Raw genomic sequence first — 26,717 nt, 5'->3', positions numbered from 1 at the left:
GTTGGTTGGTTGGTTGGTTGGTTGGTTGGTTGGTTGGTTGGACGGACAAATTTGCCCTGCTGTTGCAACTTCACATTTAATAAAAAAATAAATTTAACACCTGCGATTGGCTGGCAACCAGTTCAGGGTGTCCCCCGCCTACTGCCCGATGACTACTGGGAGAGGTTCCAGTACGCACGCGACCCCCGTGGGGACAAGCGGTACATATAATGGATGGATATGTATATCAGAACATGACATTGACAAAATAAGTCCTACTTTCACTATGGCCTCCATGTCTGCACTTGTATGATGTGGTGCGAGTGCAGTGTGGATCTCAAGTGGCAGAGGGACTCAGCTTGTGCCACTGGCTCAAACCTTGACCCAGCAACAGCACTCGTGTCGGTCCTAGTCACAGAGGATTGCTCTTTCTGTCTGTCTTAATGATCCAGCTCGGGCGAGTTGATGGCCCTAAGAAAACTGTAAACAGCAAAGACATACTCCCGAGTCTGTTGACACGAATATCTAGGATGGGAAAAAAAATGAATATTGATTCAAAAAGTGTGTTTTAGTTTAATCAAGTTTAGTTTTTTTTTCCACTCTCAACATGGACTAGAAATTTTATAACCCCCGATTTTTTAGGCCAATGATTTTATATTTGCATTTCATAACATTCATTATTGGGAATTTTTTTTTTTTTTCATTCGGCTTTCCAGCATCCACATGCAATTTCTCTAGAAATTGTTTCTAGTTATTTATATGATTAATATTATTAGTATCGGTATTAGTAGTAGAACATCTAGATTTATGGATTCATTAATTAGCTTTAGGATTTTTATTAGCAGCTATGTTTCTTTGATTTTTGGTTGGAAATGTTCACTGATGTCAGCAAATAAAGGCCACAGAAACTGCTTGTGTATGTTGAGGATGATGAACAAGTATACTTCAAATCTCTTGAGACAACCCGCAGCTGTCTTATTGTCATCAAAATAGATGTGCCCCTGATGAAAGGTCCCCACTGTTTGCTCTCAAATACGGACGCACAACATCCTGATATGAAGAAACCTGCTTGTTTTCATTACCTTTGAAAGCAAAGCATCTATCAAAAAAGTCATATTGCAGCCACTCTAGGGAGTGTCATTTTTTGTGTGAAAAAGACGGTATACTCTGAACCGCTTAAGTGGGGTATTGTGTTTTGCCATGGTAATTACTCACAAGGGTAAGCACAGCTTTAAATTTGTATTAAAGGATGTGTGGAGGGAGCCCATTTTTACTTGCCGTTACTCTGTGCATTATTGCAGAGAATTGAGCTTGTAGGCATTACACAGTGCAGCACTGAACTGAGTCTCCTGCTTAATGACTCTTAATTCGGTGAGCCCCTTTCCCTCCATTCGATTGCTGAGCAATTATCATTTAATGCTGGAGGTGGTATAGACGAGGTGCATTGGGCGTAGCATTAGGACAATAGACCTTGTGCAGGTGATGGTATTTTCAAAACAGAGGTGGACAGTTATGAGAGGTCAATAACTTTTTTGTAACCAGTTTTTACTGCAGCCATTACTAGGCCAACTCTCCATCTTATGTCTCATTTGCACTTTATGTCATGTGGTTATTGTCCCTCCTATAATTAATGATTCTGCCCTTCTGCTATCACCATCAAGTGTGCTTTTTTTTTTTTTTGCTAAGCATCAGGAAGTAAACTAGGGCAAATCGGGCATGCCAGCATGCCTTGAACAATGAACAAGTTTTTATTTATAGTGGCATCATTGTCTTAAACATTAAAAAGTCCTTGACATCCCAGCAATTTACATGCAACTGCATCATCATTGTGCCGATACAATGCAACATTTAACATGAAATACAATGTTTCACATATTTTTAATTAGATTTAGCAGCAATTGTTCTCATAAGCAAAGTAAACGCAGAAGTGAAAAGGAAGTGTGAACATTTTTGTGCACTGTTAGGATGCTTAAACAATTCACATTTCACATTATCAGTTGTCTCTCACAAGGGTAAGTTAACGACTATAAACTGCACGAGAAAACAAAACAAAAAGCTGTTCAAGTTAACTTTTGATGTAGGCCTACTGTATGCCTACTTGTTTTTCTCGTTTTGTACACTCTGGGTCAAAAGCAATGCAATTAAGATTGGGCTGACCCAGGAACTTTTGCAATAAATAATAATAATAATAATAAAATTGTACAAAAATTGGTTGTTTTGTGCAAAAACATCTAACTTGAGCCAACTCCCTGAGCTGGTCCAATTTTTAAGCCATACTGGGTTATTTTTGATCCAGCAATTTTTAGAGTACAAGGTTTTGTCATTTTCACAGACAGTTCAAGTGACAAAACATTTTTTTGAAATTAATGTTGAAAATCAGTTACACAAATGCATATAAAAACATGCAGGCATGCAATACATGCAAAAAGATAATTTGCGTAAAGGTAATTTGAACATGCTTAACAAAAGCATATTTTGGCCAATTTGAGTAAAAAAGGAAACATACATGATGTTAGCATGATGGTCAAAGTCTGCACTCCCCACTGTGTTGCCTTCGGAAACATCTCTGCCATCAGTCATATATTTGCTTCACTGTCACACAGGCATATGTTAGAGTTGTCCTGTCATGTTTCATTAAGTGAACTTTAAGATGCCCCTGACCTGCTTTATGTCGCCTGAGGGTGAGGGAACCGTGGGTGGGATGATGCGAGACATGCTGGTGTGCAGGGTCCCACGTGAGTCTCTGGGGTCAGATATAATAAGTGCATGCACATCCAACATACAACTATGTTAGTACTTATACGTTGATACAGGTTTTCAGTCTTTCATAGCTGTCATACCATGCTACCCTAGCATGCTCTGGTTCAGTTTTGCGAACTCTCACTCCAACCGTGTGACTTAATCAGTCTGACAGACTCTGGATGCCTGGGGAATGACTCTCTCCACAGTCCCCTTTCTCCTCAAGTTTGCGCTCGGCGTGACAAACTCATTCTGGCACCTTTCGAAATCTAGTGCTCTCTGTTGGACACACCAAGATGGCGTGTGCAAATATGCCATGCACTAAACATGCACACAGGTACATTCACAAGCACACTATCACAAAGATAAATATACAGAATTTTTTGGCTAAAAAGTAGGACAAGCAACATGCCTAAGGGAGCATCACATTATGGCTCACACTCCACTCCCCTAGATACCCGCCTTGTTCCACTTTAGGTGTTTACTCAAACAGCTTCCGCAGCACAAAGAATGAGGCAATTTTCCTCATTGGCATATTGCTGCTGACAGAGTCTATTCTTGTGAAATTTGACCATGCTAGCTCATTATGAAAACCAAAGACTTTCGATATCTGGCCCAATACATTCCACCTAACGAAGCAGACAGAAGAAAAGATAAAGCCGTGCTTTAAGACCTCCCCACTGAGCAGTGATGCCTCTCTATTTAATTTAGCAACACAACCGCACCCCTGTGGTATCTTCAACCATCGCTTAATATGTGAATTTGAGAGGGAAAAAAATGCCTGGAAAAGACTAATGGCTCCACATAAGGCAAGGGAGGCCACCTGGGCCAACATAAAAAGCCAAAAAGCACTCCGGACTTGCAAAATGCCACAACATAAACGGCCCAAATGCCAACAGTACCACATCAAACTTGACAATATTACATGCACCTGAATGAACCTATTTCTAAAAATGTGTTTACCTAATTTAGTTACAATGGCTAAATACATTTAAATACAGTGCCTGTATAAGCCATCATAAACTACAACTGCAATAATAATCAGGTTATTGAATCAATATCTCTCTGATATTGTCAATAAAAAAAATAGAATTATCTTAGAAAAGGCAATCATTTTTTTCTCATGTATATTTTAGACTTAAAATTGAAATCTGTTTGCTTCAGATCTGTCAGAAAATATTAGCCATGTATTGTATTCAAAAAATAATATTGTTTAATGTCAATTTATAGAATGTAAAGAGAAAGCAATATAGTTCCATTTGGAACAAAAAGAGTACCGCAATAAACCATGGCGTAAAAGGAACCACTTAAAAAAAGTCTCTGTACATGTCACCTTTTCTCTCTTTTGAGTGCTAAACAAGGACTACTTCAATTAGCTTTATCTGTATTCTCAATTGTGGCCATGCTTTTAGCCAATGTTTTCATTTTGGCAAGTCTTTCATTAATCCAAATTAAAGTTAACAACTTTTCACCTGGCAATTCATTCTCTCATGGGAGGGTTAACTGATTTGATTATTTGAGGGTTCTTATGATTTTAGTTTGGCATTCGCTCAGGCAATATATATTTTTTTTTTTAGTTTTTCCAAAGCTATCTGTTTAGATTGACGGTCATCGTGATTTTAGCTGACATATGTTCCATTTCACCTCATTTTACATTTTGTTGTTGTCTTCCACTTGAAGCATTTTAATAACAAAAGGCTTCCAGGCTTTCCCTGACCTGCCTTGCTTGATGGATCAAGGGTCCTACAGAGCAGAACAGTCCACATACTTTTTTTTCCCCTGTAAGGCAAAACATGGGGGCTAGGTAATATGGGGAAGTATTGTTTTTGAGTGGAAAATGTTTTCATTTTTTATTTGCTTTTTTGTTTGGATTCTTCTGTGAGAAAAATATAATCTGTAACTCGCTGTCCTTGAAACATTTCATAATAGTTTTTTTCTCCTCCTTTTTATTTCTTGGTAATTAATTCTCACTTTAGTTCCATTAGGCTTTGTTTGTTCCAAAGTAATCTGTTGCTGTAATTTATTACAGCCGTCAGTATAAACGATGTGGCATGCCAACATTGTATTGGCCCTTGCAAATAGTGCGCCCTCCCAATCCCCACCACAATTCCTTCCCTCTCTCATTTTATGCAAAGCTGCCCTAGTTTTTTATACAGGGGAAGAAGAAGACGTTGCAATTAGGTGGTGACATGGACCCTCTTGTGGCTATGCTCAGGTACCGAATGCCCTGGTTGCGAAACACTAGCCCTTCACCTCCACGCAGCTTGTGGTCGAATTCTGGTTCGTCTCATCTGTAGGAAGACCCCTATGAGGACGGACATTATGAATAACAAATCCTGGAAGGCTTTTTTTATAGTCCTCACTTTTTTTTATGTTCTTTCTTTCCTCGAGTTATCCACCTGATAAAATAAATGTTTCCTCATGTTAAATTGTGTTTGTTTGCTATACATTGGCAATCTTAGAAGTATTTGTTGTACGAATCATGTAATATTTTGATTTTCTTAACATTATATACTGTTACGTTAAAATGTGTACTTCACAATTGAGTCAGAGTTACACCATTCATTATCTAGTTCCTTATTTTTTTTCCCCACAAAGTAACATGTGTGATTGTCATACAAGCATTCAACAGTAAGTTACGCATGTTAAAAGATGAAATTGTCGTAACAGTGCTAAGTGACAATGCTTAAAGTGAGTCCCTACATACTTTTAATGTATATTTATGTTAACACCCTTTGTTGGCTGTACTGCCTGCGTCAATCAAATCAATCAATCAGTCAGTCAGTCAGTCAGTCAGTCAGTCAGTCAGTCAGTCAGTCAGTCAGTCAGTCAGTCAGTCAGTCAGTCAGTCAGTCAGTCAGTCAGTCAATCAATCAATCAATCAATCAATCAAGTGCTTCATTCCTAAATGCTTGGTCAATAGTGATCTTGTAAGAATCACTGAACAGGAGGTCACATATCTAATAGTCGGGCTTTTCAATGTCTTTCGGATCTTCAAGGTGTTTGAGCAATGCCAGACAATCAACACTGAATAAAGCACGTCATTTTCTTCACAGGGTGGCCCAAGAGGATCACAGCAAGACCCTTCAATTTTCCCTTGAACATAAAGCCTGTATTGTGACTGATTTTGTCTCTCATTAAGTTCTGTATTCCTTTTGTATAACACAGCTGTCGATTTTCGAGATGAAAGGTGCTTGTTTGGCAGCCTTCAAAGAGCCACACAACTCTGAAAGTCACTTGAATTTCGCAACTGTTCATTCTCCATTTTAGATCCAGTATGGCGATGATGATCAAAAGAATCAGAGCTGAGGAGGAAGAAAAGAGATGTTTTCTTTCCAATAAGCGGTAATGCCAACTCACCTATATGCATTGCTTTTTTAAGATTCAGGTTAAAGCCGGCAAGAAAATGAAAATAACAAATATGCTGATCAGTATTTACCTTGACCAAGCACAAGGGAAAGAATTATTTTCTGGATTTATTCTATTAGGATTGCATGACACCACTGGTGTGGCGAGGGGAGGTGTGGAGGCACTAGCCCAACCTGAAATAAGCTTGGACTAACTCCAGCTGCCAGGCCAGATAATCTTTTGGGAATTTTCCGATTTTTTGCAAAACTTTTTCCACGTATCATAATACTAAATCTGGAAAAACTATACTATTTCACTGATAAAGCGGGTGAGGATTTACAATCATCACCAAGCCATCATCTGTCCATTCATTGCCGTGGAGATTGTGGGTGTGCGGGGATTCAACTTAAATGTACGGGTTACTGCAATTTGAAATGGAGCTGTGCTAGGAGTTTGTACAGCTGGTTCTCGGAAAATTGCATTTTTTAATGAAAGTCATGTTAATAATTCACACTCATAACCAGGGTAAGGTTTAGGGACCGTGCACCGCAGGTGATGAGGGGACTGATGACACTTCTGAACATTTCACTACGTGCTAACACCATCATCATTGGATGCCCTACTGCATTTTTGATGACCCACTGTGCTGCTGTCACACAGTATTGAGACAGACATGTTTCTCCACCATTATCACAGTATTATAGTCACTAATGCTTTTATTTCCCTCTAATACTCTTATTTGAACAAACTGTGTAGCATTAAAGAAGAGGCAAAGCTTGTCTGAGACAAGAAAACAATACGAAGTAATTAAATTAGCATACAAGGAAAGGGAAGAATAATCACATTTAAAGTTGTTTGCACATAAGGCACACGCCAGTACTCGATTCTGACAACAAATGCGCCGGCATTTGGATTAGGATTAGGGCTGCAAGTGACAGATATGTATTAAATTAAGATTTTCTGTTTGTTTTTTTTTCCAAGCAGCAGTTTGTTTACCTTGGAAGGCATTGTGGCGTCAATAGTCCCAGCCGTCTCTGAATTCATAACAAATGTGTGCAGCTCAGCAAACACTTTTACATAAATTGGCATTTCAGTTGAACTAAACACGATGAAAACTGTTTTGAAGTTGTGTTTTTTTTATTGTGAATGTACCACATTTGTTATGGTGGCATCAGCAGCCCTATCAGTCTGGCATTATTTCAGGGAGGCCCAGTCCATCAGTCTGTCACTCTGCCATTGTTATATTTAACGTGTTTCTTTCATAGCTCAATTACATTTTGTCACCGTTATTTCCAGACATCATTCATTCTAAAGACATTTACTAGGTTTTATTAACAGCTTTATTAAATGTGTTCTGGCTACAATAATTAGATGCAGCCCTAAAAGTATAGATTGATGGAGCATTAACCTTATAGGTGGTACCTCACTGAGTGGCAAATACTTGCGAGTCTTAGAGAATGGTTTTATTCCGTCTGGGTTTGTTGAAAGTAAGTTACACGTACATTCACAGTTTTAATGTTCGCAGTTTTTCTTGTTGCCATTAAATTTCGAATGTGTTCAAAATTGCATTGCGGGCTTAAGAAAAGGTTTAGAGTCGAGCACTGGTTAGCACGTCCGCCTCACAGTTCAGAGCGTGCAGGTTCGTTTCTACCTCTATTGTGGAGTTTGCATGTTCTCCCTGTGCCTGCGTGGGTTTTCTCCGGGCACTCTGGTTTCCTCCCACATCCTAAAGACATGCATGCATGATAGGCTGATTGAGCACTCTAAATTGCTCGTAGGTGTGAGTGCGAGTGCGGATGGTTGTTTGTCTCAGTGTGCCTTGCGCTTGGCTGGCAACCAGTTCAGGGTGTCCTCCATCTAGTGCCTGATGATTGCTGGGATAGGCTCCAGAATGGCCGCGACCCCCGTGGGGACAAGCGGTACAGAAAATGGATGGATGGGTTTAAGAAACGTTTTGACACGGTGGTAATAGTGGTAAAGTTCCTCGACGTCAATGAGGCCGATGACATATGCATCGCTTTCAAATTGGCATAGAGGTGTTTACTGTTCAGATGCGAATGTGGAAGGAGAATTGTGTCTGAAAATGACTACTGAGAATAGCTCTTTTGTCATTCCACTAGATTGCATCATAGAAAGTAAATGAGTGATAGAATGGGACCTGTATTGCATTGACCCTGACAAAGGCACCTTTCCAAACTAATACATCTGCAACGATGGCCTTGGAGGGTAACCATGGTGCCAGAGACAGTTCATTTTATCGCAACTATATACAGGTTCCTCTTTCTGTTGTTGGACAAAGGTGAGCTACAGACCTGGACACCTCACCCCAACTTGCCTAATGTCACTTCTAAAGCAGCACTCTGGCCACTTGTCAGTCATTCCGGAGCCTTTCTTTAGTAGCATTATCACTTCAATAAACTGCACATGGCTTTTAGGGCTTCCTCTCTTGCCACTCTAATCCAATCTCTGATGTGGAGTCTGTTCATCATTGTTCACCACAGGCCTCCACACGTCCCCCCGCTCTTCGTTGTACAGGAAGTAATGGATGGCTTTGCCCGTGGCTCACCCCAAGGGTCGCCGGCTGCTCTTCAACTGTTTGTCTTGTGGTTTGTCTTCAGATGGGTCTGCACTGTGGTATTTTGATTTGATTGAGTCAGGTTTAAAAGGTTAGAGACAGGGGGAGGTACAAGTGGTTGCTCTTCCTATTATTTTTTTAACCCGTCTACTGCCATTTAGCATTGGAGAGTGGCCAAATAAACGCACAAAACTTAAATGACCTCGGTATTCTTCTGTGTGAACCACCATTAATGTTCTCAGGGCGGCATTCCTCCGACTGCATACAGATTTGAAACTCTGTCAATGTGTTTAAAAAGACATTGAACTGTTAAAACTCCTCAATGTGCTTTAGCATGTTTTTTTTTTTATTTTTTTTTTTTTTTAGCTTTTACATTTATATGAGCCTTGAGTAAATATTGCACTCCATGAGAGAAAATATAAACCTGAGAGTTTGACAAGGGCCCTCCATATTCCAAATCTGTGGAGTGAATTTAGAAGTAGCCTCTAACATTGATACCCTTTTTTTTCCACCTTTTTTTTAATGTATCAGTGAGCCACGCTGCTGACAAAGAGATTACAATTTAGTAGGTTGAGGAAAATAGACTCAAGAGAGGTAGAATTAAGAATTAAATCAAGAAATTATTCTTAGAACAGGGTTTTCTACGCAGTGGGCAAAAGGCCTTGGGGAGCGAGGAGAACGCGCACCTTTTGGGGTCTATGCCATTTAATTTTTTTGTAATACATGAATTAATTTTTTATCAGAATTTTCCAATTAACTTAATGTTTACTGTGTTTCATTGTGATGTTTTTTTTTTTCAAAATGTTAATTTCTTATTCTAACTAGCCCTTTCATCACTTGCACTAATTGGTATTCATGTGTGTTTTGCACAGTGTTCAGTTCAATTTGTTCACTATAATATCTCATTAAATAGGGTTCATCCATGTGCAAGACTGTGTACCCGTATGTCACAGATTGCTCAAGAGCGACTGTGGATAAAGTTGACTCATTTCTGCCAATGGCAGTGATGCACTTTAGTTAAATGGGGGAAGGGTGGCATTCACTTGCTCGCAGTGCCTGGCTGTGTCTAAACAGTGCAGTACCCCCTTATGAATGGGCCTTTCTTCCCAATTGCTTCATTGTTTTAGTGGGACAAGCAGGTGGCTCAGAGTCTCTTTTCCCAACTGGAAAGAAAAAAAAAATGCACTTCAGCACGGGGTATGGGAATGTTGGGGGAGGGGGACATGTTTTAATCTCTGCTTGTCCCCCTTTCAGATGTCAAACGTTTTGGCTTGCCATAAGTTCACACTGCATACTTACAGCCTGTTCTCACGAACTAAAAGGGAGATATCATATGAAAGGAAGGCACTTTTAATTAGCACCAGAATATTTCCCATCTTTCTGTTGTGCTTCATGCTTGCAAATGTTCATAGGCAGACAATTTAGCTTAGATTCACACTGCAGGTCTTAATGCTCAAAGTAGATTTTTTTGGGGGTGAAATTGGAATTTTTACATATCAAATGCGATCTTCGTCTCGAGTGTGAACCAAATGAGTCCCCAAAGTGACACACATGCACAGAAAAGGAGCCACTGTAACTCCCAACGTAGTGTTTACGGAGGTAAATGTAGTCCAGCCTGTAGGGGCTCATGTTTTTATCATCTCATATTTACAGAGGAGGCATTTGGGAGGAGTTAGATATATTTATATTTTAGTGAAATGAGGCAAGGCTTTTTCAATGTAATTTCATGGATTCGTCACTAAAGATGACATCTTTGCTGTGCATAATAAATGAAGCGCCTGCTGAATTACTAATACTAGCACCACAAATGTCCACTTTATGATTTATGTTTCAAGTGGGATTGAAGTCAAATATAAAGTCAATACTGTTTGGCTACAGAGGAGACAGATTTTTTGTACACTTTGTAAACATGGGCTTAATGTGAGGACAGGGGGTGTTGTTCTTCTTGAAACTGAAATTCATATCATTAGCTCGTGAACGTATATTCCACTTTGACCATTATTCATAGAAATGAGTCACTTTGTCAGCCGGCAAAGACTGCCTGGAGTCATGTGACTGCTATGCTCTGTTTGATTGGGGAAATGGAGTCAAACATCAAGAGTGATTACATTTGATTGATGAAAAGTGCCAGGACATGTCACAGACAGACTGGAGGGAAAAAAGGCATAAATGGTGCAAGTATTTAAATAAATACCAAAAATATAAGCAGCAATGTAATGGTTTTCAATGTAAAGAAGTACAAGTATTGTTTCTTCTTAACATTTATTCATATTCAAGTATATTCAAGTAAAAGTGAATGGTATGTTGCATCTGAACTACTAGCACATTACATCCCACCTCTGACCTGTCTACAGACATTGTCATTCTGAAATTATGCACTGCAATTGGAATATCCGACACATCCATACTCTTGTACAGGTGACAAGCTCTATCCTTCCTTTTCTGCGTGTTCAAATTAAAGGGCTGATTTGCATTTATATTGCCATTCATAGCTTGCAGCTGTAATGGACCTGGTAAAGTTGTAGAGACATCACGCACACACCAACTAACTGTATGTACTTAGATACTGTACAGTATTTGAACACTGACAGTGCAGCCTGAAAGCCTTTTTTGTTTGTGTTAGTTCGATGGAAATGTTTAGGACGGAAGGGTGCACTGAAAAAAGGAATGAGGAATGGATACTTCATCCAGGTGGATTATTGAGCTATCCTGAAGACCTCCCGCCAAACTCTAGGAAGTCATTATCAGATCAGCAACCCAATTTTTCAAGTGCCTCCTACACTTAAGCACCACATGTATCTTCTTGGCTGTCCCCCAACACAGGCCTTTATAGATATGCCGATACATTGGCTTGTTGTTTATTCTCAAAAGTCTCAAGATATAGTGCACACATAGGTAAAAGTTAACTCTGATGTTATTAAATGGGGAATGAATAGCCATACACTTGGGCAAGTAAATTGCATGATTTTTTTTTGTAAGGCTTATCTTTTCCACTCCAAGCAAAAAACTCTGCACAAAACTTAGACGTAGCTGCTCTGGTGCATTTTATGTGATGTGCACTCTCAGAGCAAACCCACTCCAACTGTAATGAAATTGGAAAAACGGTGGCCCTCTCCAGTTTACCATCCCTGGTCTACATTAATCAGTTCCCCAATCTGTGTCTATATGGCTTTTGTCAAACAGATATCACAAAAAATAAATATCATTTTTGTCCATGAAAGCCCCATCAAGCTCCCAGGCTGCTTCTGAAGGAATAAGCAGAGTTTGTTGTTGCCTGTGCATTAAACTGCAATTTAAAAGTCATTAATCCTTATTTTAATCTGTCTCAAATAAAATCCTGAATGAGGTCAAAGCAGTATTCTATCTACTTTCTTATTATACAGTAGTCCTTGTCATAAAAAAAAAAAAAAAAAAAAAATCTAACCTTGCTTCATGACTTCCAAGCAAATCTCGGGTATATAACCAATAAACAGCTGGATTGCATGCAAGGGTAGCATTGCCTTCACAGGTGACCCGGTGATCACAACAGCATCTGGTTGAATTACTTAACACCGCCACCCAACAGACATGTAATCCGGGATAATGCCGTTTTGCTGAGTGCTTCAATCTGGATAAATTCATCCCAAAGGAATGAGATCCAGCCACACTGTCTCATGAAGAGAGGAGAAGAGGGGCTAGAGGTTGATTGGTTGCTACTAAAGCGATCTATTGGGACTGGGAAGTGGATCCTCACAATAGATAATATATAAATAAGTGAAGCCCAGAATAAACAGCTTGTTTTGTTGACTGACTTCATGAGGGCAAGCCCATCACTTTTTTCCTTCTCTAAATAAGACTCCAATCTAATCACATCTTGGTCTGAATGACCTGAATCTTGTCAGAATCAAAATGAGGCTTTGGTCTAAACTGCAGTCCCTAGATATACTGTACTTAAGGTTTTATTTGAAAAAAAGCTCTTTAATATATGGCTATCGACCTTCACTTTTACTGATGTACTGCTACATCTACTTGTAGTTTTTTTCCTTATTTTATTTGTTTTGGGTTTTTTTGTATGTACAGTACTCAAGCTCCTCTATCACAGGGAATACAATTTGTTTTTCCTGGAAATAGCATCTCCTTTTAATGGTAAAGCCTCTGCCAAATATTAGGAATTACAACTTCCAGCTGTCCACAGGCAGCCTCTTAGATTATTCGCTCATATGTTTACTTATTACCATAAATATCCAACAGGGCTTGAGGCTCAGGGGGATTACAGTGGGTTTAATCTATCATGGCACAAAAATGAGCAGGGGTGTTACAGCGGCTGAGGTGACTTAAACTGGCTGGCCTTGATGGGACATGCAGCCCAAACAAGAAAACAAACTACATGCCACTGGGATCAGTAGTAAATTGATGACATCATCTGTCACTCGCTGGGTGTATGATCACAGCGGCAGTCATAAACTGGATCTGTCATGGGTGGTGAGATGGGTATGAAGGCAAGGCTACTTATTCATTGCCAGCATATTCATTTTCTCACACACAAAAAAAAATGAAGGATCACCCCTTTTTGCCATAACATTTGTTATTTTAACGTTCTTGACAAAATAGTTTGCACATATGTTGACATTAAAATCTCTGTGCTCTAGTGAGTGACATTTTGGTCATGTGTATATTTAAATGGTGGCAATAAAACAGAAATGATTAGCAACTGATTCAAATAATGATACATCATATTTGTACTATAGTCTGCTTTAAGTGCATCTTGTCTGGCGCATGTCTGCCATGTTGTCACTTGTACTTGTTTTTTGGAATGTGCCACTGCAGGGGTTTGATAAATGTTTTCTTAACTCATGCAGGGACAGTAATTATCATGTTGTGCTCAGTTATAAAAATACTAAAGAATAACAAATTATTGTGGGCAGTTTAGTTACATTTGCTGCAAATATACTATAAAGTATGACTGCTGGAGTGATATTTATTTACTACCAGTATTCTGAACAAGGGTCTCTAACCTCTGTAAACTCTAATGAAAAACTGGAATGATGTCCGCGAAAAGCCGATTTGAAGTTGTCAGACAGTCATTAATGGAAAACATTGAATAAAGGGGGGGTGAGGTGGGGGTCAGGGTACTAAGATGTGCTTTCCAGAACGGAGACACAGCTTAGTCTGACTAGGTGCTGAAATAAAGAGTTCCTACATCAGATACATGAGGAGAGTGTGAGTTAACGAAGGCGAAGGCGATTGAACAGAGGGGAGGGGATTTTTTTTTTTTTTAAAGAAGATTAGGATTTGATTCCTGTGTAGCAGTAGCACTCAAGCCTTATCCACAGACCTTTAGGAAGTGTTCTTAACAAGGAAGCATTTTGGGGGAAGAGGGTCACACAACATCCCAGATTGTGTATATTAATCCTCGAAGATCTTATTCAGAGAAAGAAGTAAGTAAAACAATGAGGAACTGAGGTTGATGGTTTGGAGGCAAACATGGTAGCAGTTCCATCGGCTGCTGAGGTTTTAATCACTATATTTTTCTGGTTTAATGCTGAATGATGGTAAGAAACTATCACCTCTCCGGGGCACCATTTTGAATGAGGATGGATTTCCACCACCGAAGAGCAGTATTATGCACTTCACAGCAAGTCAAAGACTTTGATTGGACTGTTCCAAGCTTGAAACATGGTAAATATTATGGTTTTCAGACGCATTTTCTTAGTAAATTCATAACTTTGGGCAAAAGGCAGACTAAACCCATAGACAGTCAATCAGAGAGTACATACAGAGACAAGCATTCACACTGACATTCGCACTGTCACTGAGTGGGAACTGAACCCATGCTGCCTGCAGAAAAATCAGGCGATTGAATCAGTGACTTCCCACTTGAAATCAATATCCAGAAAGAGTAAGCAAGGTTACTCCTCCAACAATAAAGTGAAGTATCGGAACTAGGGGCGAAAGGGGAAAAAAAAAACAAAAAAAACATATATATATATATATATATATATATATATATATATATATATATATATATATATATATATATATATATATATATGTGTGTGTGTGTGTGTGTGTGTGTGTGTTTGCGTGCGTGCGTGCGTGTATGCGCGCGTGTGCGCGTGTGCGCGCGTGTGTGTGTGCGTGCGTGCGTGTGTGCGTGCGTCTGTGTGTGCGTGTGTGCGTGTGTGTGTGTGTGTGTGTGTGTGTGTGTGTGTATGTGTGGAGTTTGCATGTTCTGCCCATGCAGGTTTTTTCCGGTTTCCTAACACGTCCTAAAAACATGTTTGGTAGGCCGATTGAGCACTCCAAATTGCCCATAGGTGTGAGTGAGTGTGAGTGTGAGTGTGAGTGTGTGTGTGTGTGTGTGTGTGTGTGTGTGTGTGTGTGTGTGTGTGTGTGTGTGTGTGTGTGTGTGTGTGTGTGTGTGTGTGTGTGTGCGTGTATGTGTGTTTGTGTGCGCGCGTGAGAGACAGGAATACCAAGCGGACAAAGAAAGTATTTAACTTGTCGCCTTTGACTGCAATGACAGAATGAAGGAGAAAAACGCAGACAACTCTTTGGACAATCGAGAAAAAAACACAGAAGCCTCAGAAAATGATCTCTCGTGACTTGGACTTATGAGGGCGCATCTGAGTAAATGAACTCACATATGATAGCATGCTCAGTCAGACATGACAGCAAGGGAAGAAGTCTGTCGGCCACAAGTTTTACTTTTAAATCACAATAGGTGATAAACGGCATCACATTTCAGACATTATTCATTATTCAGACAAAAACAAACACCAAACAAAGCAAGATCCAACCGGCTTCCGCCAAGCTTCACCAATGCAGTACACAGTTATAATTTAATACATACCTGTGGCTAAAAAGTGAAGTGTGTAGCGTCTCTGTTGCTGAAATGTAGCATAGGTCTCACAAGAAAAAATATATTTACATGCACAAAGTGACTTCCAGCCACCTAAGGGATACCAATACAGTAATGATATTAGAGGTACACTGATGAATTGATTACTTGACAACTAATTGACAACTAATCCATTATCGAATTCCATTATCAAATAAATTGCTAATTATTTTTGATAATCATATAATTGTTCAGATCCTTTTTTTGCCATTTAAAATTGTTCAAATCCTCAGAATTTCATCTTTGTAACAGTAAATGTTCTCAAATTTCTGTAGTCCACCATTAAAGCAGACAGATCATCTTTGTGTTAAATCATAACAAAGTTGTTGCTTTTTACTTTAGTGAATAGTAATAAACTTTCTTCCCTATTTTCTGACATGTAACGAAAATCCACAAACATGGTAGTTACTTTTCACTGCATTTTTTTTTTTTGCATATTTAACAGTGAATTTGAAATAATGTCCTGTTTTAGGGTATACAAAGTATATGATTTAACCAAACAAAATTGAATTGTTACAATGTAAAATGTACCGTCCTTATATAAATAAACCTGCTTATTAATAAACCTACTTATTTAGCTAGTTAGGCAGCCATGCCATATTAAATCAAAACGTGATTCATTTGACTTGAACCGAATCAAATTATTTTACTTGAAAATGTTCTTGAATCGCAATTACATTGACACACACACAGTAGAATAGAAACAAAGAGGTGCCAAGTCTATACACTTTATTTTTCTTTCTGGCACATCCATTGCAAGGCTATTCTTACCCTGCGCCTCCCTCTCCTGGTCTGCACATTTTTCACTCGTTGCCTGACAGAAACTGAAGTTCTCCATCTCTCAAGAACAGAAAACTAAGAGCGATGGAGAGAGCCAAAAGGGATACTGGAGAAGCAGGTAGAAATGTGTCGCTGCCATATGAGGAGCCAAATCAAGACACCAAGACGAGTGTCACACATGCTATGTGTAATGTATGGCTGAGACAGAAGGCGAGAAGAATGAGGGTATGGGGTGATGGACAATGTTCTGGGAAGACTTGGCCTAAGGTGAATGTGCTCCTAGAGACCGTCTCCTGGATGCCAGTGACTTGCTGTGTCATTTATCACTGGCAAGAGAGGTGACCGCGAAAAAGAAAAGGTGCCCTAGATGCAGTAACAACATAAACAGGATGGAGAGTGTCGCTGGCTTCTCACTTGAAGGGCATACAGAAAAAAAAAATGTTGCATGCCTCTGTGAATCGAGTGATTCTCTTTTTTTCATTTTCACATTTTCATGCTCGCTCTCTTTGTCTGTCACGCTCGTGCAGGACATCTCGCTGCCGCCACAAATCCCCTCTGCCCCTATGTTCATAAAAACAAAATTGTTTTCTGAGAGGCTTTCTGCTGACACTGACTTGCCACGTGAACAGAGACGTAATTTGCACGACAAAAGTCAGGCTGGGGAAGCCCCCTCCCCGATTTTCCTCCCACGAGGCCTCCATGGGGAAGGTATGTCGTTATCCGCTGTTTACCTTGCAGGGAAACGCTGTATGGTATATTATGGTATTAACCAAGGGTGCACCCTTATTTCAGTTGTAATATGGTGTACGGGGGATGATTTTGTGTGCATGAAATTGTGATGGCTGCATACAATGAAGTGCAAAGCAAAGTGTTTTGGTAGGTGACATCATGAGGAAAGCATTCAAGCTGCACATTGGAAACGGGATTAAAGCAAAATGAAGATGAATTGTACCGTTAGCAGTGGGGAGGGGACAGAATATTGATATTACAATATTTTTTATCAAACGAATAAACCAACATCAAATATCCATATTGCTGCCGTCTGATTAAATTCTACTCCGTGCACTGACAACAAGCTACCGACAGAAACAAGTTTCATTGCTCTTCAATAAGCATTTCTCTTTACCCCGAGACGTGTCAGTATTTGTGGTTATGTTATTGTTACGTTTAAGCAAAAAACATACACATAAGTGTTTTTGTAAGCAAAAAAAATATTTGACTTTCTTCAGTTACATAATTATCACAACGTATTGCGAGTGATTTTTTCTTTCAATGTGTTAGCAGTAATAATTAGCACACAACCACTGTGCTGTGATACATCTGTTTATGTTGGTTATGGTGGTTTCTGTGATTTGTCATAGAAATTCCAGCAGATGCCTAAACGAGATAAGGCTGATAGGCTGATTATGTATTTTGACATCACAATAAGCACAGATGGCACTGTAGGGATGATACAATTTCAGGGGAAAAAAACAAAAACAACCTCGGCCACATTTAGGGCATCTAAAAAAACAATTGTCGTACAGCTTGTATCAAAAACTTGGGAGGTAAAAAGCACCAAGTGAGGTGATCTCTCTTGAAGAAGGGAATTAGACTGTCAGTGTTTTACCATTAGAGTCGATCAGCATTTTACTCTATACAAAACATAAAGTCAGCAGGAAAGCATAACCACAGCAAAGTGATGTGATGGATAAGTGGTGTTATTTCCTCTGTGCTATAAATCAGCATGTCAAACAGCCGTGTTAGCCAAGTTTGTTGTCTACTTGTCAACAGACTTCCCTATCTGCCTTCCCCAAATTCTCAGATTTTCTCCGGCAAATCTTTTCACTGACTGAGACAGAGACACCTTTAGTAATGTTGAGTGAAACAGGTAGGAGCAGTGTGCTCAATCCTGCCGACTATGAACACAGCAGGGCGAACCGGAGAACCACCAAGTCCATCGTCAATCTGACCACAAAGTGAACTGTCCAAAAGCGACCCAGCCAGAGTCATCTAAATTCAGCACTTTCTTTCTCTTTTACTTCTGCCAGAATACCCGTTTGTTGGACTCAATGGGAAAGGGCTGTCAATTCAAAGCAATGTGGCTCAAGAGTAAACGCTTGACTGGACTGGGGTTAGAAGGGCTTTGTGTGTGTGTGTGTGTGCGTGTGTGTGCATGTGTGCATGTGTGTGTGTTTGTGTGTGTGTGTGTGCATGTGTGAGACAGGAATACCAAGCCGACAAAGAGAGTATTTAACTTGTCGGCTTTGACGGCAATGACAGAATGAAGGAGAAAAACGCAGACAACTCTTTGCACAATCGGGGGAAAAACACAGAAGCCTCAGAAAAAGATCTCTCGTGACTTGGACTTATGAGGGCACATCTGAGTAAATCAACTCACATATGATAGCATGCTCAGTCAGACATGACAGCAAGGGAAGAAGTCAAAGCATGTGCCTTCCAGTAAGTCACCCAATTGTCACAAGATGAGGCAAATCAACAACTTAAAATGTAAGATATCCTACCGTGTCCGAAGATCCACAGGAGCAGAAGGACCCGACGGATCATGATTGAGAGTGTGAGAGGGCAAAACCTATGAAAACAAAACAGCGAAGGAGTGTGAAGTTGACCGGCACAAAACACAGTGCTCCTCTATGCTGCCGGAGGGACGGATGCTTACAGCTCTCCTTTGAGTGTGTCCGTTTACCACAGGAAAGACGCTACAGAGTGTCTTCAGTCCTCTGCCGATCCTCCTTCTCTTTCTTGGTCTTTTTCTGTCTTTTTCCTGTGTGTCAGTCTTCAGAGTTGACAGTGGTGAGCTCAGCCTCACATGCTTGTGTCCTAATGGGAGCTTCTTGTACTTTCACTGTCTTCTCTGGCTTACTCGTGCATCGTCCCGCTGGTCTTCCATACTCCAGCGCATCAGCGCTCACTCGCCCAGTCTCTCTCCATCACACTCTCTCTCTCTCGCAGGCTCTTCCTTGCTCGACCACTCGTAACACAGTCATGGGGGATGAAGACTCCTCCCTCTCTCTGCCCCTCTCCTCAGTGAGTCTGTGTGCGAGGTGCATATCCTCACTCTGGAAACGGGAGCAGTCGTGGGAGAAACAGAGGGTGCAACTCTAATTAGAATCAGAATACGAGCGGCTTGGCAGCTTTACTCCCCTCCTCCCAGACGGACCCTTCTCCCCTTTTAAGAACCCCCCCCCCCTTTTTTTTTCTTTCTTAAGATTCCATTGACGACACTTTGGTTTCCTAGGCAATATATATATACAAAATCCAATCCAAAACCAGACCTATAAAATTTAAGCGGTCAATAGATTTTTGTGAGAAATTAGTAGAAAATGATGTGATTTTTGGTTTCCAAAGGAATATTATAATAAAAAGAATCATTAATTTAAAGAGGAAGTCAACTGCAAAATTTTCTTCACAATAATATGTATATGTAATAATATGGCCCCACTAGTCTAAATATAGTATTCTGGTTAATATTGCATTTGTGGAATATGAATTAATGCTACAAAATGAGGAAAGCCCACAGAGAAAGTTTGCATGTCATTTCAAAAACGTGTTGAAATAGTCCACAATGCATTTATTTACACAACGCACAGTTAAAATTAAAGCAGGAAAGTCAACCCCAGACACATGAGATGGATATAGCATTTGCTGCTTAAGCAATACATTATCAATGAAGACAAAAGAACAATTTTAGCCTAATTTTCTTTTTTTTCCTTTTCATGTTGGTTACACTTCCAATTGTATGGTCAGGATTGGTGAGAGAACCCTTTTTTGGAACTTGGTATTTACTAAAGGCGATACAATAAACTGAGTGACAGGATGCAATTTCCAGTGGAGTCCCAGATGACTATATTAAGAGGTATTCATAGAAGGGCATTCCATAATAAATTCAGATTGGTGGAAGAGACTCTGAGATATTATAGGATGCATAGGATAATGCAGTTCTGATAATAACACTATAAGCTGCACGGAGAGCAATTCATCTATTTGATCCAATCTAATCAAAGGTTCAGCAGACGACAGGTGGTATTTTCATTTGTGTCACTACCAGCCACACAAAACAACCCATTGCGAGCATGTAAGAAAGAACCAATTTGTATTCTGCTTAAGAATATTGTACAGTATGTGGGTCCAAGGATTAATGGAGCTTAGATTGTTAACTTTCCAGCCGTTCCTCAAGTTGCAGGTTAAGAAATCCATATTTTTAAAGGATCGCTTCATGTTGTACAGTATGCCTACTGTACAAGAACAACACTTTCCAAGTTCTCCCTTCACTACAAACATATTGATTATGACAAAACTCCAATGTGATATCATTTTTGCAAACATATTGCAATAGAATTGATGGAATTCCTGAGTTAGTGTTTTGGATTTCTTACACAAACATTCAAGGTGTTTTGCGTCCTTGAATTTGAAGATACTATATATATACATATACTAATACTATATATATATATATATATATATATATATATATATATATATATATATATATATACTACATATATATACTACATATATATACTACACACACACACACACACACACACACACACACACACACACACACACACACACACACACACACACACACACTCAAAATACTGGAGTTCATTTGAGGATCTACAGTACTTGCGTCTAAATAGTGTTCGTGCACAGGTGTACCTAGTATTATTGAGAATTCTGTAAGAAAATCTTTGAGAAGGTTTCTATTGTCATGCTGACAAAGACATGGAAAATGTGAAATTGCAAAAAGCAGTGATATAAAGCATAATTCACAGTGTCATTAAGCCAATGTTATTCTGTTCTCTGTCTCAATAGTACATACTCGTGATGGGTAGATATTATAGAGGCTTGTTATCTAGCCTTTTTAATCTTTGGCAGTGTTAGCAATATCATTTTATAACCAGATCGTGTCTCCCAACACTGTTCTGAAATTTGTTTCAATTGTTTTATTAATTGTTTTATTAATTGTATTTTTTGCTTTTGTGTCTATTGCAGTGTTTAATCAGAAACTGACATTGGTTTAATAAATGTTACTAATAAAATATAATTGAAACGGAAATAAAGGTTTCCTCTGCATTTGGTTTCAATGGTCTATGACACATTCAGTGGCAACATAACCTGAATTTATATGGCAAAAGTAGAAAAACTAAAGTAGTGCAGATGAGGAACAGTGAATATGTATGCACTTCTAAGTCATAAATATTTAAAAAAAAAAATTAAAAAAAAACAGTATGAATGACAGTGGCAGAGATTTTCTTCTTCAACTGCAGGGCAAATTGATAACTTGTTGTTACGCCACAATGTAAGATTGTTGCAAATAGTACATATGTTAGGATTAAAAAAACAAAACAAACAAAAAAGTCATTTTCCTGAAATGTGTATCACATTTAAGAATGCCCTCCTTTCCAGTCGGGAATATACGCGAGCATCTATGGGAAAGAGCCTTTCATTAACCTACCATGTACTATATATTGAACACACGGTACTTAGGGAGAACCCACACAAAGACGGGGAGAAATGGAAACGCACAGAGGGAGGCTGGAGACCGGTTTCGAACCCCAAAAAAAGACTGCTCATCGGCAGTCAATAGCAGACACACATAAAGCATACTCCTGGAGATTTTCTTCATTCTGAGAATCTCCTCAATCAGACTTGTATGCAATTATGGAAGATAAAATCCAATAATACACATCGACATCAAATCAACCAGCAATAAAGGGGCTCACATTGTAGTGAGAAAGGACAATGCATCTTGTTTGTCCAGAATTTTCTCAAGCATGCCTGGTCAAAGCTCAAGGAGCACATCTTGCAAACCACAGCACAAAGCACAGCAGCCCTTCGCTAACTCAATTAATTAGATTGGCCCGGAAAGTGACCTTTGTTGCTTGAGACTTTATTAAAATGGCAATGGTAAGAGCCGAATAAAATTACTTTAAAAAATGATGTATGGTGGTGACTATTTAGATTTTAATTAAAAATATATGTGTCTTGGAAATACCCCGGAAATGATGAGTTATTTAGATTGGAGGATAATAATAATAAAGAAATCACAATGGCATAGACTTTTGTTTCATTTTATATTTTGCCTATTTGCCCTATCGAGCTGGATTGAATGTATTTTATGGACTCTGCTTCAAAAGTGACACATTTAAATGATAGACGGATGCTGAGTTTTGACATAAATGGAATGTGACACATCTGTTTATTTTTCTTGGGCCTGCACATTTGTTGTTGAGTACCAGAAGAAAAGGTCCAAAAGATTGTTCTCTGTGGATGTGTTCTTCTTCTTATGGAGGAGATGGTTCTTTAAAGGTGTCGATGTTATATTTGGGGGCAAGTGTCAGTTATCCAGCTGACTATGGAGGTCAGACCATGGGCCCCATTAGGATAGTGGTAGATCGGGCAAGATGTTATAACATGGTCTGCAGTCTGTTCCTCTGTGCCACACTCGCATGCCGCAGTAGGCGCCAAACCCCATTTGTACATGGTTGAGCAGAAGAGCCCAACACCAGTTCGAAAGCGGTTAAGCCTTAACCCAAGCTGGTCTGGGGAAACATATTCCTGGTGGTGTTAAGCTTCCTCTATAATGAATCCGTGAAGTCGAGAAGAGCTTTCTTTCCATGTTCCATTTGCTCTCTTCCCAAGTTGTTACATTGCTGCCTGACTGGTCAGCTTCATTTAGCAGCTCCAGTGCAGCAGGGACCAATGGGTGTCTCAACTTGAGTTGCCGGTGTCCTCTAGGTGTTGGAGAGAGAAGATGATCATGCAGAAGGTGACCGGGCTCCCGTGCCCGGCGAGACAAAGACAGTGTGGCTCTCTTACAGCGGAGCTCGGATGGTTGGATGCCTGCAAGTATGGACAGTTTGTTCGTTGGTGTGGAGCGAAGGAAACCTGTCACTAAGCGCAAAGCGTCGATTATTGACTTGTCTATTAGATGGATGTGAGCACTACGACACCAAGCAGGTGTGCAATACTCGGCGGCAGAATAGACCAAGGCTGGAGTGGCTGTACGAAGTGTATTACTGTCACCTCCCCAGCTTGAACCAGCCAATCTTCGCAGGAGCCTGACGCGTGTTGTGAGCTTTTTACGCAGTGACTCTAGGTGACGGCGGTACGCGAGTGCTCTGTCGAATTTAATGCCACGGTATGTAGGCGTACGTTAAGCTCATGTTTTGCCTTCTCATTGTAAAGATGGAAGGCAGCCATCACTGTTTTGGTGGTACTGAGCTTCCACTTCTGGAGATAATCTGATCGAGTCAACATGTCCTGTGTTAGAGTCCCCCCTAACGCCTGCCAGTTTGCGTGTGCGTTGAGTGTGTAGAAGTGTCTTAGCCTAAATTTGTGTTTTGACATTAGCAAATCAGTCAGTTGTCTCTCAAGGAAGCACATTCAGTCCATTCTTGTCGGGCAGAAGATTCCCCACAGACGCAACATGGTTGGCCTTGATTTTTTACAATCTCGTTCTAATCAAGTCTGCGAAGCAGTAGGGCAGAGGAGGACTTAACAGAATGGGATCAAACATAACAGAAAAGTGTTTAAAGAAATATTGAAGAGTAATGACATAATTTTCATCCAGAACACCTTTTGGAACAAAAACAGAAAGAGTGATAATTATGATGGCATATTGTTAGTGCAGTCCTGGGAATCATTTGAGAATATCTGGTGTAAATGTTATGCAAATAGCTCTTTCACTGCTATTACATTTATATTGGGACATTTACAAAAAAAAAGTTATTTTATATATATTTTTTTGTTTTCATGTACTGCAGGTCACCTTATGTTTAGTTGTTATAAATTGAACCCTGGAAATTCCTCAATAATTTATGACGAGTGTCTAACTCAAAATGTTTCTGTGGAAAGCTAAAGGTTCCAGGACTATTTTACTTTTTTATGACCCCAAAGCATTCCGCAATGGGCTAAATTGGTTGGAAATTGCAAAGCACAGAAAGCTGATAATTGTGATCCGACCCCAAGCACCTGAAACATCTTCAAAATCAATACAGTTCAAAGTAATCCCTGAAATGTGTGGTTGACCTGTTCAAAATTGCACCAAGAAGCCTGTTGTCAAGGACCACATAGTAACCATGATGGTGTTTGACCTCAGCAACAATTCCCATCTGGAGTCTGATATCCACTGGTGTTGTTGCTTCAACAATTAAAGAACGTGGCCCAAGTTAAAGTTGGACCTCAACAAACATGTAAATATTTTATAGAACAGCTAGTCATGTGCTTTAATTTCAATGTATGCTCCATGTCTTTTTCATGCAGATTTTTTTTTTTTTTATGCAACAGAGAAATTTATTCTTTATTATTGTTCACATTGTGATATCCATTCCAATTAAAAAAAAAAAAATAAGATAACCTTGGACATTCTCATAAACAAAGGAAATACATGTATAATTTTGGATTTGGTACCGTTTGGCAAATTATAAAATGTAATAAAAAGGACAAAAATGAAAGTCAATTTAAATTAAACAAAAAACATACTTTAGCTCAAAATGTGGGTGCTAATTATTAGAATGATGTTAATCTTAGCTGTAACTTTATCCTTTTTATTAATATTACTGGTGTGACCAACAGCACTGATCTCTTCTCATTTTATTGTCAGGGGGTCATTATTTTGCTAGGCACTACATGTCCTGCACGACTCGAACTGTCTTCAAGCAATACCTGTCAAATAATTTTGGTAATTTACCAGCACTGTCCACACAGAGGGCAAAAAAAGAAATATCTTAACATTCAAATTATAAGTATTTATGAGAAGTAAAATTACATTCTGAGGTTTAGCCTTCACAAAAATGTTTTACCCATTCAGGTGCTGAAAGTTTTCGTCAAATCAAATCCACCCTTTTACAGGGCCAGGCAGGTCATTTATTCTGCAGTACATTCACGATATGGTATCTTTTGTTTGATGTGAACAGATATGAATTTGTTGGCTGTGTTTATGGTAAGCAGTATGCAACCCAACACGGAGGTCAGCAGGCTTTGCATAAGGCAGGCGCTATCTTTTCTCAAAGTGGTTCACAGGCGGACATAAAACAAGCGTTGATTCTTTCCACTACAAAATGCTATGACAAAAAAAAGTATCCAAATAGTTCAAAATCAGTAAGATGTGTGAGCTTGCTTTAGATGTAATCAGATATAAGATGATTCCCTCAAAAAAAGTTTCACTGTTGCATTTCAGACACGCATGCACGCAGGCAGGTGAATTTCTTGTGTACCATGAAAGATTGAGGGCTGAGGACAGGTCTAGTACAAATCTTTTTTTGGTATGTTGACATGGTGATGTGAATGAGTATGATGTTAGGTGAAGTGATTGTGTGGTTGAGAGGCTGTATGGAGGTCTGTGTGTGGCATTGAGTGGGAACATCAAGTGTTCTGTATGTTTTTTGCCACTTTTTTAAACTGATGCAGGGTTGTGCTTTGTGTTGTTTCCATTTTATATCAGGTAATGCTACTTTCCAACTGTCTCTGAGATGATGATTTTCTTTCCCCTGGTGGAGACCAAGAAAGTAACTTAAATTTTATTCTGATCAGTAGATATCCATTTTTTTTATATTTTTCATAGTGCAATGGTCCATATGCAAATTGGGTCACACTTGGGAGGAAACAATTTCACTTACAGTTACTGTAATCGGGTCATGTGAACATTCAGCTATAAAGGATGAAAAGGTAAAAACAAAAAAAAACAAAAAAAAAAATCTGGATGAACATCATTATTTTAACGATTCAGTATATCAAGAAGGATCGCCACACTTTTTTTTTGTGACATGCTCACGAGCCGACCGTCAAACAGAGATGAAAATGTAACATCTGTGTAGGAAGATTATCAGAAAAATATTATGAAGTATTATCCTTGAAAACTGCAGTACTTTTCCATTGACATGGTATATTTACAGCACAAAGAGTAAACGCAACCTTACCTGAAGAGCCTGAATTCATTGTTGCATTAGGCTTTCACTTAGTAAGAGACCACAACGTCTTATTTTAACATTTGTGAGTTCTTACCTATTCAAAATCTGATTAAAATATTGCACATCTTTATTAAAGGCTTTATAAATGCTATAGTTTATCCCTAGAACTCGTCACTTCTATTTTCATTAAAATTCAATTGCAAAAACATTGTTTTGCAACTAACAGATTGGCTATTGAACAGATTAAGAGTGTCGTTGAATGTTAATGTTTCATTTTAATGAAATCCGGTTTGATGATGTTTGATATAATGCTAAAGAACTGCTATAAAATACAAAATAGGAACAATGTATTTGTCATGTTTTATTCTGGTGTCAACATGAATGTAAAGATAGCTCAGCTTGTCTGATTGCATGGTCAAAGCCTACGTAATATGGTTATCTCGTCTACAGTAATATCACTCTGAAGGGCCCTAAACAGAATGAATGAGGAGCCTTGCAA

General features: G+C 39.2%; 1 protein-coding gene across 8 annotated transcripts in view; it reads right to left on the bottom strand.

Moving 5' to 3' along the window:
- The window catches only part of kirrel3b (kirre like nephrin family adhesion molecule 3b), a 142,242-nt gene extending 122,898 nt beyond the window's left edge, over positions 1-19,344 (bottom strand). For all 8 annotated transcript variants that reach the window (XM_049726525.2, XM_049726526.2, XM_049726530.2 and 5 more), the window contains exons 1-2: positions 18,961-19,344; positions 18,806-18,873 (exon numbers count right to left, since the gene is read on the bottom strand). In XM_049726525.2, the coding sequence (XP_049582482.1) occupies positions 18,806-18,848 (43 nt within the window). In that variant the 5' untranslated portion in view covers positions 18,849-18,873; positions 18,961-19,344. The remainder of the gene's footprint in view (positions 1-18,805; positions 18,874-18,960) is intronic.
- Positions 19,345-26,717: the final 7,373 nt, after the last annotated feature.

Source organism: Syngnathus scovelli, chromosome 7 (genome assembly GCF_024217435.2).
Source record: "Syngnathus scovelli strain Florida chromosome 7, RoL_Ssco_1.2, whole genome shotgun sequence".
Taxonomy (NCBI): Eukaryota; Metazoa; Chordata; class Actinopteri; order Syngnathiformes; family Syngnathidae; genus Syngnathus; species Syngnathus scovelli.
The sequence above is the reverse complement of the archived record's forward strand: the minus strand, read 5'-3'. Positions and strand labels throughout refer to the sequence as shown.